General features: G+C 31.7%; 2 protein-coding genes and 1 long non-coding RNA gene across 3 annotated transcripts; 1 reads left to right on the top strand and 2 right to left on the bottom strand.

Annotated features, from left to right (window-relative positions):
• The first annotated feature begins 5,216 nt into the window (after positions 1-5,216).
• On the top strand, positions 5,217-8,356 carry LOC114175768 (protein PGR). The gene is made up of 5 exons (XM_028060561.1): positions 5,217-5,509; positions 5,598-5,711; positions 6,036-6,258; positions 7,549-7,797; positions 7,886-8,356. The coding sequence occupies exons 1-5, from the start codon at positions 5,367-5,369 to the stop codon at positions 8,015-8,017; spliced, it is 861 nt and encodes a 286-aa protein (XP_027916362.1). The 5' UTR covers positions 5,217-5,366; the 3' UTR covers positions 8,018-8,356.
• Positions 8,357-9,572: 1,216 nt separating this feature from the next.
• Positions 9,573-10,380, bottom strand: LOC114179388. Its single transcript, XR_003603464.1, has 2 exons — positions 10,178-10,380; positions 9,573-9,949 (listed from the first exon to the last, which is right to left on the bottom strand). It is a non-coding gene; the product is annotated as an uncharacterized LOC114179388 (long non-coding RNA).
• A 3,237-nt stretch (positions 10,381-13,617) lies between these two features.
• Positions 13,618-17,142, bottom strand: LOC114178076 (serine/threonine protein phosphatase 2A 57 kDa regulatory subunit B' kappa isoform-like). Its single transcript, XM_028063772.1, has 3 exons — positions 16,629-17,142; positions 14,407-15,589; positions 13,618-14,316 (listed from the first exon to the last, which is right to left on the bottom strand). Exons 2-3 carry the CDS (start codon positions 15,565-15,567, stop codon positions 13,933-13,935), a joined length of 1,545 nt encoding a protein of 514 aa, XP_027919573.1. The 5' UTR covers positions 15,568-15,589; positions 16,629-17,142; the 3' UTR covers positions 13,618-13,932.

Raw genomic sequence — 17,142 nt, 5'->3', positions numbered from 1 at the left:
TTATCATCATGTAATTTTATCAATATTGATTATATAAATAAATTTTATTTGTTATAATATAATAATTTAATGTAATTGTCATGATTTTTTTTATCACCATTCAAAATGTATTGAAGTTCAAAAAATGGAATTATCTATGTTAAAATTCCATTATTATTAGTTTAATCTTTATTATTTGTGATTTTGATAAGGTGATGTATTATAACTTTTATTGGTATATATGTTAGGGAAAAACCTGAGAATCACTTTATTAATAGAGAAATAAAATAAACACAGGGAGACACATAGACAACTCTCTCATGCCCTTTAACTCCGAGTACCCACACTCTCCAAAATAATCATTTAACTCAAACTTCACAACGCTCAATATGAAATAAGAGATTTCATTTTAATACAAAAAATTAAAGTAAACAGACATTTAAAATATTTTTTAATTTGAATATTTTTTTTATATATTTTTTAATATTTCTATATTTTATTAGCTAGGTTTCATTAGTGTTATAAAATTTGATAAATGTTTTGATTTTCATGAAATTTTATTTGGTATTCTAATTTAAAGTGTATATAATTGAAATATATACAATTATAGTTTCTTTCTAAATATTTGATATTGAAGAGATAACCCTTCTTTTAATATCAAATATGTGATAATATTATGTTTCTTTAACAATAATTTTGTATTATTTTAATAAAATTAATTAATTGATATGAAAACAATAAGAAAATAAGTATAAATATGATTACGAGTATATACCCATTATCTGATAGAAATGAGTATGAAACAAAATTTAATACCCTGTATATATGGATGAGGCTGAATTTTTTTCTAAAGATGAGAACATGGGATAACAAAACCCGTTTTCAACTTGTCTTATTGCCATCCCTAATTACAATTACTTCTTGCACTCCATCAAATTTGTTCTCGAAACCCCATCAAAATGTTTCCGAAAACTGATTTCTATAAAAGGAAGAAACGTTTGCTCTTTGGAAAAGGAAATCGAATTATTTACTGTATTCCGAAAATAAATTCCAGAAATGTTGGGTGTACGACATGGTGCCGAAAGTAATTACCTAAAGAATGAGGTTAAATTTCTTGGTCAACAGTGGTTCTAATTTCATGGATCCATGGCCCAACTTATACGAGCTCTATAGCTGCATGCTCAGACCCAAAAGAAGAAAAAATATTTGCATTTAAACAATAAACAAAACTATTATGTTTGTGGAAATATATTTAAAAGATTTCAAATTTTTTAAATTAGAAAGAACCTTCTAAGAAGGCTTTGATTTTAGAGATTTTTTTTTTTTGAGAAATTCAGAAAAACAGTGTATTCCGAGAGATAATGGTTCAACCAATATACTCGGTTCTGATTTAAAGATATAGGTTCTTATATAAATTCAGGTACATATTAAATACACATAACATCTGCATATAAAATCAAGCTTTACATGAGTTATTTGATGTAGTGGATAGGTAAAAACTAAAAAAAAGAAAAATTAAATATGAACATAAAATTCTAAAATAATATCTGATATGATTGAGGCAGAGTTTGAAAAAAGAAAATCTTAAAAAGTGTAAACTTTATTTAGAAGAGTGGTTGGGAAGAAATTGACCAACCTAACTCAATGTGAATTACGATTACTTCAATGATAAAAAAATATTGTAAGACTAGAAGAAGAAAAACGAGTTAGAATGAGATTAGTTTTGGTAATTTATAATTTAGGTTAAATATAAACTTGTAATTTCAGTTTAATATGATTAAATTTGTAACGAATGACATGCATGTTCGTTGAGATGAAACGATTCAAATTAATTAAGTTGATTTCTTTTTTTTGTAGATTTGATCAAACTTAATCTAATCCAATTTGACTCGATTTCTTATAGGTTGGATAAGAGCATTTAATATCGAAACCTAAAATTGACCAGTTATTAAATAATAATAATTATAATAATAATAATAATAATAATAATAATAATCTAAACTATTCTTTAATTCCCTTGGTTATATATTCAATTCAATAAATAAGTATTTTGAAACATTAAATTGCTTAATCATTCAAATATTAAATAATATAATATTTGTTTAAAAATTATTTTAATGTAATAAAAAAATTAAAAATCATACCTAACGTAATGCGAGATTTTTTTATCGAGTTAAATAATGAATTTACTTAAGCTCACCCTGACCACAACCTTGCAAAGTAAGATATTTATTTATAATAAGTTTGATTAGATCATCTTTTTTAAATTTAGATGAATTGATGGGAAGCATTCTATAATAATTAAACATAGCGGTAAAATGGTCTTTTTAGTTTCTGGGAAAGCTTTGGAAAACATAAAATAACACAGTGTGATGTGAATGTTTAGAAGGTTTTTGAAATTACTTTTTAAAACAAAAAATTATTATTAAAATTTTTAATAATTTAATAATACAGAAATCGAACAAATTTTTGAACATTGAGAAATTGATTAAAAATTTTAATAGAAACCTGAAGATTTTTTTTTTTCCAATGCGTCATCAATATCAATTTAACTATGTATGGGTAACATTTGAGAAAGATTTTAAAACTGAAAATAACACTGTTTAGATCCTTATTAAGTGGATAAATTTTATTTTACTTATGTTTGGAAATGTGGTAAGTCTTCAAGCATTTTAGTTTATTGGACTTTTACCAGCCATCAAACTAAAATTAATCAGCAATCAAATAAAGTGTTTTTATTTTCAAATTACAAAATAATCTGATTTATTTATTTTTATTCACTTGGAAAATAATGTTTTTTAATTTAAAATTAGATTTTTTTTTTTACTTGTACTAGGTTAGATTATGAACTTGTGTTGTCCATTATAACACTTCTATTTTAGAAAGCAAGAATATGGTTTGATTACAAGATTTTTAACTTGCCTACTCCTAAAAACTGTGTTTCATAGAAGAAGCGAATACGAGAGAATCTAGTTTATTATATGATTCATACTCTCAAACTCAAACTATGTTTTGAGCAAAATAAGTAAATCATAGAAAATAAAATAAAAATTCTCAATCGTGAACTGTGATTTTTATAGGACATATATGAACACTTTCCTTTCAACAAAAATGAGAATGAATAGTAGACGTTTCTCCCCCATATCCGAATTATAGAATAATATTTAATGAAATACAATTGTATAATATAATATTTAATCAATAATACTTTCCTTTCAACAAAAATGAGAATGAATGGTAGACGTGTCTCCCATATCCGAATTATATAATAATATTTAATAAAATACAATTGTATAATACAATAGTTAATCAAGTAATATAACATCAACTAAATATATTGTAATTCCATATATATATATATATATATATATATATATATATATATGTAAGAAATGATTTTTCTTTTATATCTTTTACTTGGTCAATCCAAAAAGACTTATAAATATAATGCAGTTCTATAAAAAATACTCATTTAATTATTATACCCTCTCTCATATAGTCATAGTTTTCTTATGCTACATCTCAATGCCAAAGAATCTTTGTTCATAACTTGAAGGTCAATCTTCCTACTTCCTTCCAGAAGATTTACACTGATTCCCCGTAAGAACATTATTATGTATCTCCCTTGCTGCTTTAAGGTCCGCATACACCATTATTATAGTTACTTTTTCTAGAGGAAACTCCATTGCTATGCTTGTAGTCGAAAAAATGGCTCCGAGCTAATTGAGAGTATGACATCCAATCAAAGCGTTGTATGAGGTGTCAGCTTCCACCAATATGTACTAAATTTTGAGAGTTCACTATGCTTCACTTTAGTCAAAATTTTTAAGTAAGTCAATACAATCCTCGGTGTGAACTGGTTCTCTTGCATGAGAGTTGAGGGGATGTCAAGTCATTGAAATGTTTACCAATATAAAACATTTGTCGAGCTTTATTGGTCGATAAGAATTTTTCTAACCCCAATTGACAACGGTGACAATGACAATAACAAAATAATCTTGTTAGAATTGATTCACGGATTAATTATAGTATGTGACTCATTCAAAATATTATGATGGATCCAAATGTAATTTAATAAAATATAAAGACTTATTGATTATTATAGAAAATTATAATAAAATAAAATAAAGTTCAATGGACATTGGGTTATGAAATGAGATTAAGGTTCTATCTCTAGAAATAAAGTTTTTTCACATTAAATTATCAAGAAAGAAATCCTGAGAGAAGAAAGAAAGACAAAGAGATAAATTGAGAAAAAAAGGTTAGAAAATAGATATTAAATAACACATTCTCATTGGATCTCTCATGGATTAAAGTCAGTATCATACTATATTATGTATGTGAATGTGTAAGAATAATGAATCTTAACACCTTAAAATAGTTTTTTACGGGGTTAAATATGTTTTTGTCCCTCAACTTTAAGTGAAAATTGTAATTAGTCCCTCTTTGAAACTTAGACCCAATTCAGTCCTCCAACTCTAAAAATGTGTGAATTTAGTTATTTTAACCAAATTTTATTAAGTTTGTTTGACATTTCGAACACATTTTTTAGCTAACATTCAACTAACGTTGAGGTGGAATTATGTTAAATATTATAAACAACTCAAATGCTATCATGAAATGTGTTCGAAATGTCAAATAAATTTAACACAATTGGGTTAAAAGAACTAAATTTACGTACTTCTAAAATTGATGGACTAAATTTGATCAAGGTTTCGAAGACGGACTAATTCTAATTTTTACTAAAAAGTTAAGGCACCAAAAACATATTTAATATGAGAAAAATTGAGATTTTTATATTTATAGGAAAAAAAATATGAAAGTGAAAAAGAAATCTGTTTTCAGTTTAATAACCATTTTATAAATAAATGATAATTTTTTCAATTTAAGATATATCTGCATTTAATATTCAAATTTAAAATTATTAATCAAACAAATATCAATTAATTTATTTAATATTCATATGATAAGGTAATAATGACAAAGCTTAATTAAGTTTCCATAGGATATACAGAGTCACATTTATCTATAAAAGAAATACCAACCTGAAAATTTTCACGCCATATTATACACTTGTTATTAAAATATCAATTACTTAAAATTAAGATAGAATAAAATATTTTTGTCAAAATTTAAAATTATAATTAATAAGATTTTAAAATGTTATATAATTTTAAATTAATTATAACCCGTTTCAATTTATTTTTGTTATGATATTATTTATAAAATGAAAAGATTCTGTGAGAGAAGCTAAATCTGGTGGTGAACGGTGGTTGTGCAATGAGAGTGACCAGCCACTCTAAGTACAACACTGTGAATAGTTTCATCAAATAGTTACACAGTTATGTTCTAAAATCAACTCCCTGAACACCAATTTCTAATTTCAAATGGATTGGTTTTTTCAACTCTCTGTGGCTATCTTCATTGCGTTCGTAATCGCATTCAGAGCTCACCGGAAGAAATCCCTCAGCAATTCTGGCGCTATTGCAGGGTTCTTCGTCATGGCTCTTCACATTTTTGTGGGATACAGGTTATTCTTCTTCACCCTTCTCCTCTCTTTTCTTCTGGGTGGCCCCAAAAAATAATCTTTCTGTTCCATTCGTTTGTGGGTCGTCAAGGTTTGGGGCTGTGCTGCTTGCCTTCTTCTTTTCTTCGTCCACTCTCACAAAGTTTGGAGAGGATAAGAAGCGAACACTCGATCCTGAATTCAAACAAGGTGGACAAAGAAACTGGTGAGTTCTTACTTTTTTGTCTGCTTGCAGCTTTTTGATTCTGAGTATATCTTTTGAAAGGTCAACTGGTTGTGTGTTTTTGTAAGTTAGGAATGATTGCTGCCTTTATTTGAATGAATTATGTTATGGAATTACCCATACGATGATTGAGATATTTCTTTGATGTCACTGAGTTTAGGATGGGTTTTTTCTTTTTCTATCAAATCTTTCACATAAAAGTTTGTCATTTTAGTTTTTACCTGTGTGTACGAGGATCCCAACTTTATCCACACTAAGTTTTTGTCTTCCTTTTGACTAAAGTTTCCTTGTTTTTCTTATTTTCAGGATACAAGTTCTGGCCAATAGTGGCATTGCCTCGGTTCTGGTTATAGCTATATGGGTGCTTACTGAAGGCCAGGATAAATGCTTGAACTCTAAAGACTCACCTTTGATCACGGCTCTCATTGGTGCTGTTATCGGCCATTATTCCTGTTGCAATGGGGATACTTGGTCTTCGGAGCTTGGAATTCTCAGTGAGGATAAGCCCCGTCTAATCACAACCTTCAAGGTGAATAGTGTCTTGGTCAAAGTCCTTTATTCTTTGATCATTCTGTCCATTCTGTCCATTTTGGTGTTTTCTTCTTTAGTTCAACTTATTCATGAATGTTTTGTCATTAAGTCTCAGGAATTTGCTCAATTAATGTGTTTGGTTGATGTTACAAGCTCCATTTCCCATAATCTTGGCCATTTTCTTGAAAGTCACCCTTGTTCAATTTGGATTAAAATTCAATTTTGGTCCATCATTAATTTCTGTTACTTATCCTAACCGTGTCAGACACACTCCCTTATTCAACACAAATGGAGACTTGTGTGTGTTCTCCTAACTTCATTCTGCAGTTTTTGTACTTTTGATACAAATACAAACAAAAGTACTACGATAGAATTTTATTAGTTGATGCTAACTTTTAAAACGTTGGTTTTATCTTTTAGTTAAAGATTTGTACTTAAATGCTAGTTTTATATGTTGCACTATGCCCATGTTGTGTCTTCCAATTTCTAAATTTTTGTCATATCCCTTGGCCCATGTTTAATCCGTGCTTCCTAGATCGGTAATGTTTTGGCTCTCAGTTTAATCTTTTGTTGATAACTTTTTTACAATCTAGTCGCTCTCAGATCAAATTCAAACCTATCAGTCCCTCCATGGACCACCTGATTCTGAGAAATACGGAAAGTAGCCAAATTTAGCCTCAATCTGATATATTATTAGAATGGTCTTTACAAGGTTAAGCTTAGCTTTATGTTAGTGATAAATTGGTAAATAGGGTGACATGTACTAGATGGACACTGTATCATATGAGTCTAATGATGATAGCTAGTTATTCCATCTGGCTCACTGGCTCAAGTTGCTATGGAATTGAAGATTAAATGTGAAACTTGCTTACTGGAGGGACTAAATTGAGACCAAAAATAGGTTAGTGAGGGAAAAATACGACTTTTGTCAAATATTCAACCTAACCATTTCATGAGTGATGGAAGTGAGTATAACCGGAGGCTATGCTTGGTGGGGCATTGGAAGCACGTAAGGGTGAGTGAGCATGATGTTACAATGTCATTAACATTCACATTGCAGGATAACGTAACAACCCTACCCTTATTATGTCATGAATAGGGATGTTATTGTAACACCCATATCAGTTCTGTTCCTAGAAATGACAAATTCGTGAAGTTTATTTGTGAGGTTTGAAACCTCAAAGGGATTTTAAGATTCTGAGCCTCCCTAAATTATTTCTCACATTCTGTTCTTATGGCATCCGTGTAAAAGGCATGTGGTTACAAATTCATTTGTTTTGATTATCAGCATGTGAAGAAAGGTACAAATGGTGGTGTGACAAAAACAGGAATTCTCGCAGCTGCAGCAGCTGGAAGCGTGATTGGATTGTCATTTGTTCTTCTGGGTTTCTCAACTACAAGATGTGAATCCAGTGCAGCTTTTAAGCAACTACTGGTCTTACCCATTGCTACCCTTGCAGGACTATGTGGAAGTCTCATTGACTCTCTCTTAGGTGCAACATTACAATTCAGTGGATTTTGTTCTGTTCGCCGCAAGGTAAATTTTCTTACACCACCTATAAAGAATATTCTTCACATGAATTTCTATGTTGTTGCATTGAGAAATTTCTCACACCATCTTGCAGGTTGTTGGAAAGCCAGGACCAACAGTGAAAAAGATTTCTGGTTCCAATGTTCTTGACAATAATGCAGTGAATTTTGTATCAATACTGCTGACCTCATTTTTTACCGCAATCGCTTGTTGGTACATTTTCTGAAGTCATCAAAAGAAGCTATTGTGGCCAAAAGGTCACAGAGTTCAAAAACTTGTGACTCTGGTGTTAGACTGTTAGTTCTGTATTCTCATTCGTCTAATGTGGATTGCATCAACATTTGATTCACAACCGTGTCTGATTCTAGAGCACACGACATTTTTAGCATATGTTAGTTTATTATTTATAGTCCATATCAAACAAACAATGGTTGGTTATTGTGGTGCACCTAGTATTGATGTATATAGCTAGAATAGGTTTAACGAGATATAGCAGAACTCGTCCGAATGTGGATCAACACAAAACTTCATTTCAACAACTAAATTGTTATGAGCCCAATTATAATGCTAGTGGCTTAAATGAGATATGGTTTATACTTTTGATTTCCTATTTTTAACTGCACTCTTCTAGAGAAAGAAAAAAAAAAAAACTGAAATAAAAACCTTGTTCTAGAATGTTTATTTAAAAAACATTTTTGATATGTATTACATATGTTTCCAAAAAACTTATTTTGTAATGCATTTTATATGTTATGAGAAATTTATTCTTAAAATCTTATTTTTAGAAATTCTCTGTCGAAAAATTTCTCTTGAGAATCATGTTTTCGAAATTCTAACAGGAACGTTTCAGAATAGATAAGTATGTTCGAAGGAAAAGTCATAGGAAGATGTTAGAGTTCCATTGTTCCAGACTCTCAACCTATTAGCAATACAAAAAAAAAACTTAACTTTTAGCAATACAAAAACTTGATTGTTTCAGGGTTGCAATGACCTTTTGCTTAGAGTGATCATGGGTTTTTCGTACTTGCTCAATTTTCTCAATCTTCACCCTAAATCCATTATAGTTGGCCTAACCAAACCCAAACTTTACATTCTGATTCTCTTAAATCCATCAACACTAACGCTTTTCATGGACCTCACTTAACATTTCAAATCAAACCTCACCACTCACTCTACTTACTTACCTACCCTAAAATATATAGTAGATTCTTACCTCTTAAAAGATACTATCTATTTTAAAAAAGAGATATTTAAAACGTTTAAAAAGAGTAATATTTTAATAAAATTTATGTCCATTTTAATTTTCAAAATTACAAAAAAGACAGGACTTCTCCGGGTTATTTTTATTTCTTGACAAGCAATTTTTTATTATCGTATTTTTCATCTTCTTTTCTTACTCTTAATCTAAAATATAATTTTTAAAAACCAAGAAACAAACACACCCTTATGTACTTCCTCCAACTACATTAATATGTTATTCAGTTTTCGACATTTGAAGATGTTTTATCCACATTACTCTCATAGGCATGCATGCATGCATGCATGGGACAGAACATCTAAATATAACTTCTTGATAAACTTTATAAGGGTTTTGCTTTACTTTTCTGGTAAAAAAACAAATAAGCATTGTTGTGGCCACCATTATATGTAAATTCAAAGATGAACTCATAGAAACTGTTGAATACCATGCCTATTCAAATTTGGACCCCAAGAGGGCTCCATTTCATCACTCTGCACTAGAATCACCACGCCTTTTGCCGACAACATAACACGATAAAGGGTCCCCAAAATATTCATAGTTTATTCTTCATTTATAACCATTACATTATCACCAGAGTAACTTGCGCCAAATTAAAATATTCAACAAACAGAGAAAATAAATGGTACTTGTTAGGTCTATGCCTCCTTGATCATAAAGTAATTTTGATCACAACCATAAGTCAAAAGTAACACACTCATATCAGAAAGTCTCATGTTCATCTATGTAATTATTACTTTTAGATAGATACACAGAGAAGGAAGTATATGATGATAATATTTTCATAGGACTTTTACAGGGGATGGTGACCCTTATATCTAGGGGCAGCAGCAACATAACACATCCAAACAGCACTCACAGGTTTCATAGCAGCAGAAGCAGCAGCACAAGGCAAAGAAACTGCAGGTGCAAATCCCAATGAAAATCTCCACCAGTCAAAAAATGACAGCAAAAAACAAAATGAAATTGATAACAGTGCACACTGTGAAAGGAAAAGGGAATTATGAAGTGTCGAGAAGAATGAGAGCAACATGATGAAAATTGAATGATGTATGTGGTAGAGTGAGAAGAGCAATGATAACAAAAAATTTAACAACAAAAGCAAGAATGATAAGTATGCAAACAAACCAAGCGTAAAGGAATCCCTTTTCTTGGTGGCGTCTGCGAACGTGTTCCACATAACTTGGTTCTTGGTACTGTGCAGGTGCATACATTTTTTCTCCCCTTATGTGTGTGTGGTTGAAGTTAAATGTTGAAGATGATGAAGCTATGCACAAATGAAGCAATTTATGGGTACCAAAAGGGGGATTTGTTATTTTCATTTCACTTTTTCTTATCAACTAAGTTTCCTTTGTGCCAACTGCCATTCAATTAATATCTGTTCCTTCTGTGAATGTAGGATGCTTTGATTGACTATGCTGAGCACAAAACCAATTCACTCAAACAAATTGAAGGAAAATTTGAAATTACCAATTCTCTTTATAGATGAATAATGTTGAATAAATAAAATTAAATAAAAATTTTTATTACCTGATATAAATGATAAAAATTTCATGAGTTACTGCTCTCATTTAAATTCATATTTTAATATTTATAAATTCATAAATATATTTTTGACATGATATTTTTTTTATGTAAAAATTATTTTGTTATAATAATAATTATCAAAATCTTAAATGTTATTTTTTAAAATTAAACATTTATTATATTTATTTTATTCATTCAAAATAAAAAAGAATTCTAACATGGAAGCTCTATGAATTTCATATAAGCTCTATGAATTTTCTAACATAGATTTTCGTCCAACAAGGAACTGGCTCGCCCAATAACCATCAACTGGAGAAAAAAAATTCACATTTTTGCTCGGTAAGTCAGCCTTGTTCGACGATCCCCCTTAGCTACTAGATTCTTAAAAATAAAAATTCATCAAGCGACTATTTCGCTCTCCTAGTGATTGTTCCTCTCACCCAGTGACCAAGCCTATTTTATTATACTTGTTTGATGAGTTGAGCATCTAGATCTCAATGGATTACAAGCCTTTCATTTTTCGCACAACAAAGGTTTGGCTCGCTTAGGGAGTCTGTATAAAACTAAAAACCTTCAAAATATACCAGTTTAAATAATTGGCTCTAAAAGGTATTTTTTTTTATCTATTTTTCAACCACATTAGCAATGAATTCAATTCAACAAAAATCAACAAGAGCCAATTCAATCCAAATTGGTATATCTACTCTCAAATATGACTCATTTCGTTCACATCAAAATGCCCTAATTCAACATAGCAACAACATAACCAACAAATTTACTTCAATCATCTCCCCGCAAATATCATAAATAAGAAATTCATATGTTCTCAACAAAATCACACAATCTATTTAAATAACTAGCTCCCTCCCATAATCCTAACACCACATGTGCTCCTCACACAATCTAAAAAATCATGCCGAAATTGTGGGTTTCAAAAATACAAATATGAATTAAAAAAAAAACACACACACACATACACTTTTAATGACAGTTGTGTAAAATAATTGTTGTTGTTTCATGAGTTTTTTTTTTCTACTTTGAACGACAATTCTCATTGACTGTCGTTATTTTACGCTTTGACGACGACTCTCACAACCATCGTTATTTTTTTTGAACTTTTAACGACAGTTAAAATAACGAATATTGAATCTTCACATGTCTATTTTAACCATCATCAAATGCTCAACTTGTAGTAGTGATACTTTTGATGAGTTAGTTGTGTCGTCCTATATGCCAAAAATACTAAGGTGGATTCATATATTCAAAGAGATGAAGAATAAGTCTGAATCTTAAAGAAAGATGACAAAGAAGAATTGGAAAAAAAAAATAAAGATACGATGATTTTTATATACCAAAACTTGACTACTAGAAATTTATAGTTATAATTTGATCTTTTAATAATATAATAATAGAGAGTCATCTATAAAATAATTATCACTCTTAAACTATTTTCTAATTCCTCACGGTTATTGTTTCTATAACTTTTATTGCTTGAAAAGTTATGAACCTTTTATTTTAATTTTAATTAACTTTATAAATAAATATTATTTATTTATCTACAAGTTAAACTTAGACACAAGAAATAGTTTTTTTTTTTTTTTTTATGGTTTAGAAGGATTAAGATATATGTAAAAAATATTTTTCTAATAAATTTAGAATTTGGATGTTTGGTAGCTGACAAAGTTGTAAACTCTTAACCAAGATTCCCTCGTGTAAAATTTGTTATTTAAGCCAATGACTAAAGTGTATTAAATTATAACTCCTTGATATATTTTTCTAAACTATGAATCCATGTGTTATCTTGATATATTTCATTTAATATGAAAATAGTAACGACTATATAAATTTGTGTTTTTTTTACAGATGCTGTGTAAACTTGGTATTAATTAAGATATAATAGTATTAGTAAGTTATATCAAGAAGGTGTGATACACAAGCAACTAAAAGTTGAGACTCTTTAAGTATATGACAAGTGTTTGATTCTATTTATGTGAACCGAAAAGTATTTGATATAGAATTTCTCCTTCAACCAATGTTTTATATTCTGGGAGATTAATCTTACTTTTGTGGAATCAAACAGTGTTGATGTTATGTTAGAAGATAACAATGGACACCAAATACCAAATGTGAAGAGTGTATGTAATGGCAGAAAAGGAAATCTGTGAACATATTAAATTGTGAGTCCTTAAAGTCAAAAACTTCCATATCTGTGATGCAAAAGTTATGACATTAATTGTTGAAAAAGAGAGTTGAATATTGATTAGTCCAAACCAAAGAGGAGACTGATAACAGTGGCGTAAAGGGTGAACGCATTAAATCTAAAGTCAACTTTTTGAGCTTCGTTGCTTGCAGTAGGTAAGTAAGACATAAACATATCCCATTAACCACGTAATTAGAAGCTTGCCATCAAAAATAAAACATCAACACTACTTTTACTCCATTTTCTTCATACAGATAGCTATGAAACTTGTTATTTTATTACAGTAATAAAAAAATTGTATAAGTATCTGAAGAAGAGATTAAGATAAAGTTGAATTTTAGATTTAAGCATAAAAATAAAAATACTATAATTAAGTAATCCCTGTGTAGACTTTGCATGGGTTAAAGTAGAGGTTTACATCATTCCCCGCCAAAGAGGTCAATCTTTTGCCTCTGTTAAGTAATGTGTGTCATGTGGGTGACTCATTTATCAAAACTCACTTTGTCTGATTATTTTATACAAATATGAAATCTTTTAAAAATAAGAGAAATAGAGAGATTTTTGATGAAAAAGAGAAGGAAAATAGAGTGAGTGGAGCAGGTAAAAATAGATGTAACTTTTTTGGTTTTAACTTGGCATTATAGGGAGAGAGGCATAGAATAGAATAGAGTGGGACCAGGAAGTAAGAAAACTGAAAAAAGAGTCAGGGTTACGGTGCTGACACTGCAAATAATTGCACGCACGAATAACCCACCGACACACACATGCTCTCTCTCTGCTATGCTTTCTCTGCTCTGTTCTCTGCTACTCCTAACAACAAAACAATAATGTTAAATAATAATAACACAATCAAATATCACTGCCTACTTTCTTTCTTTTTTCTCAATTCAAATAACCAACCTTTCTAACCATTAACCATTATGCATTATGCAACACTCCTCCCTCAGTCACCACAATTTTTGAGGCTAGTAAGTATGTATTTGTATACATACAAACAAACATACGTACGTACATACCCTATTGTGCCAACAATAAAATGGCACAGATAAATAAAAACTCAAGAACCACACCACTATTATGTAATTTTAATTAGAAGCTTAATTAGGCTTACATAATCATCATAATATCATATCATAACTCAAACCAATTAATTAGCTTAGCATGCCACTGAGCATGTAGCAGATTTTACTGGGACTAAACCACCTACAGAAGAAGATTGAACACTGGCAGCAGCAGCAGCAGCAGCAGCAGAAGCAGCAGCTTCTAGGCGTTCCCATGTTAGTCTTCTCCTCTCAGCTGCAGCACTTGCAGCTGAATCTTCTTCTTCAATCCTGCGTTGGCATGCCAGTACCAACTCCTCGTCCATCTGAGACAGCATCTTCCTTATGTTCTGAGTCAGATTCAGCACTGCTTGGTTCCAGTGACTTTGAGCATTATGTACAAGTGCTGAGAACACCAGAGGCAGAATCACCTGTCGGTTTTGCGTTATCAGATTCAGAATGTGCTCATTGTTCCATAGCAAATGTGCTCGTTCAGCCACCTGAATATTATCATCAAGGCATCAATAAACAATCATACCAAAAACACAACCATTTCATCATCTGTTTAGAAGCAGTGTAGAAAAAAGTACCTGATAATGAGAACTGTTGAGGCAGTGAGCCATTCGTCGAAAGAGAGGGATCATGATCTTCTGAAACTCAGCCATGCTAGTCATTTCCAAAATCTCTTCCAACTCACTGATGAACATGAGCTCCTTTTGGCTATTTGTTACTGGCCAGTACTTCAATAGTCCCTTTATCACCGAGCTGGCCAGTCTTTGATCCTTCTCTATGAACTGTACAACACAATATGTTAACTGCTGGTGGTAAATGCCAACGGATTTAGGTTTGTGCAGAGGAATTAAAGCCCTCCACAAAAATATCTTATGCTCTTCCTTCAATGGCAAGGCAAATCCACTGATCACACTCCCAAAAATCTCAAGCATCTCTGCGATCCCGTTATGCCGCTCCGTCTCAAAAACAAACCGGTAGATGATGTTGCTAACGGATTTCCGTATGAAAGGCCTGTGAACCATGAATTTCCCATAGATTCTATGCAGAATTGTTTTCAAGCAATCCCTTTCTCTGGGGTCCTCAGAATCGAAGAGGTCAAGTAATCTTAAAATGAAAGCATGATCTATATGTGCTTTTGCCACCTTCACATCAAGAGAGTTATAGTTGATGAATTGGAGTAGTAGATCGTAAACAACTTGCAAGTGAGACCAGGCAGGATCAAACATTGGTTCCTCGTCTTCTGTTTCTCCACCACCACTACTTGTTCGAAATTTAGGTGGGAAAACCCTGAACAAATTAGTTGCACACATTTTACACAAAGCCGCGATTGCTGGTTCTGTGAACTTGACAGATCCAGAAGAAACAAAATCAACAAGCTCCAACAGCGTTTGTCGTTTGAGATCTTGCTCTGTACTGTTCTTGTCAGGATCACTCATGTCATAGACTTTGCAGCAAAGGTTTAACTTACTAATGAACAGGCTTTGCTTCTGTGTGTTTGAAACATCTTTGAAGGACAGACACGGGTCGACTGCTTCCACTCCAGCACTCATGCTTGCAGGGAAAACAACCGAAGATACCCTCTTCACGACATTTAATTTGCTTGAAATGGTGCTTCCAACATTTGTACACTGAAAAACATTCCCAAAACTTGTAGAATTGCTAGAGTCACTCCTTGAAGAATCTGATGAGTCAGATTTTGGCACCTTCTTTGGCAATTTGCTAAGAATTTGCTTTATCATGGTGGCAATCTATCGAGAACGCCTGCAACCAAATTATCACTCTCCATTAAAAGCTCAAACCAAACCCCAGGAGTTCTTTCAAGTTGATTTGTCATGTAACAATAAAATCAGCTTGCTTTAATGTAATCATTCAACAACATAACAAAAATGAAAAACAAGGCACGTTTACGAGACATAGAAAGTGTAATCAGGACCTGCTTGGAGATTACACCAGAACATCAAACATTAAGAACTAAAGAAAAATTACCAAATATTCTGTAAGAAAGAATATTAGACCAAGTATGAAGACTAACTCAATATGCTCGAGAAGATTCATAATCTGAAGAATAATGCAAAAGCATGGGATATAAGTAGAGAGAGAGAGAGAGAAGATCAAGAGAGAAACACTACTCTTTGGATAAGGGGAAGTGACAAAGGAATTGAGGATAGTCAAAACATAAGTTTCTGAAAGTAGGTACTTTGGTATGCTTTCCAAGAACAGTTAGCAGCATATTCTAGCCAGATCTACCAACAGTTTATAAATTGGTATCCATAGATATTATTGAATTCGGTGCATTTGTATGAATCTCAGTAATTTTTCAACTACAAACTACAATTAAGCACCCAAAGATGTTGTAGACTAAAAGACCAGTCATTTCCCCAAGCACCAGGCGAACATACTAGAACAAGTTCATATCAGAAAGTCTCGGAATCAAACAAGATAAAAGAGGGGACTGGAAGAGAAAATACAGAAAAAGAAAAATGTAAACGACCCATTTAAGGCAAGAAATTAACAAAATTAAAGGCTTTGTAGAAGCAGCCCAACAGTGGGTGGGTAGAACCGAGATCTGGGTCTGAAAAATAGAAGAAGAAATAGAAGAATCACAACCACTTGAGGAACCATTAAGGACCTTGTACCTGACAAGATCATTACCAGTACTAGAAAAAAAAATTAATACTTCAGTACATAACAATTCAGTTAAACTCCAAAGTGAGTTCAAAACAGGAACCCCACCAAAATTAGTATATTTAAGAACAGCTGTTGAGAGAGAGTATGAGTAAAAGAAGCAGAAAAGACCAACCTGGTTTCTGTGAGACCGAAGCAAACCCTCTTAAGAAAGAGAGAGAGAGAGAGAGAGAGAGAGAAGGGAAGCAGCAGCTAGTCAGAGAAGAAGTTTAACTTTAACGGTTTGCATAAAGATGTAACAAGGTGCAGGAATAGGTGAAATGGGAAGAGAGAGAAGAAAGAAGAAGAAGAAGAGGTTTTTGGAGGTGAAGAGTGAAGAGTGAAGAGAGAAAATGGCGTTTGATCCAAAGAAGAATGCTAGATTTGGAGAATGGATGGAAAGGGAGCATTTTGATGCATCAAGATGGATCCCTCCATGAATGGCAGGCACTATGGTGAGAAAGAATTTCTCTCTGCTTTTTTTCCTCGATTCAAGAGAACAAACGACGCCACATGTTGTTGGTTTAGTTAATGTTGCTTTGTTACTCACAACACAACCGCATCGCAGGTACAACTACAACGCTCCAATCTCCACCCAACCCAACTTAAACTCCATCTTAATCTTCACTTTACACTCCCTCCTGCACAGT

Source organism: Vigna unguiculata, chromosome 3 (genome assembly GCF_004118075.2).
Source record: "Vigna unguiculata cultivar IT97K-499-35 chromosome 3, ASM411807v1, whole genome shotgun sequence".
NCBI classification, from domain to species: Eukaryota; Viridiplantae; Streptophyta; class Magnoliopsida; order Fabales; family Fabaceae; genus Vigna; species Vigna unguiculata.
This window is presented reverse-complemented; position numbering and strand designations above follow the sequence as displayed.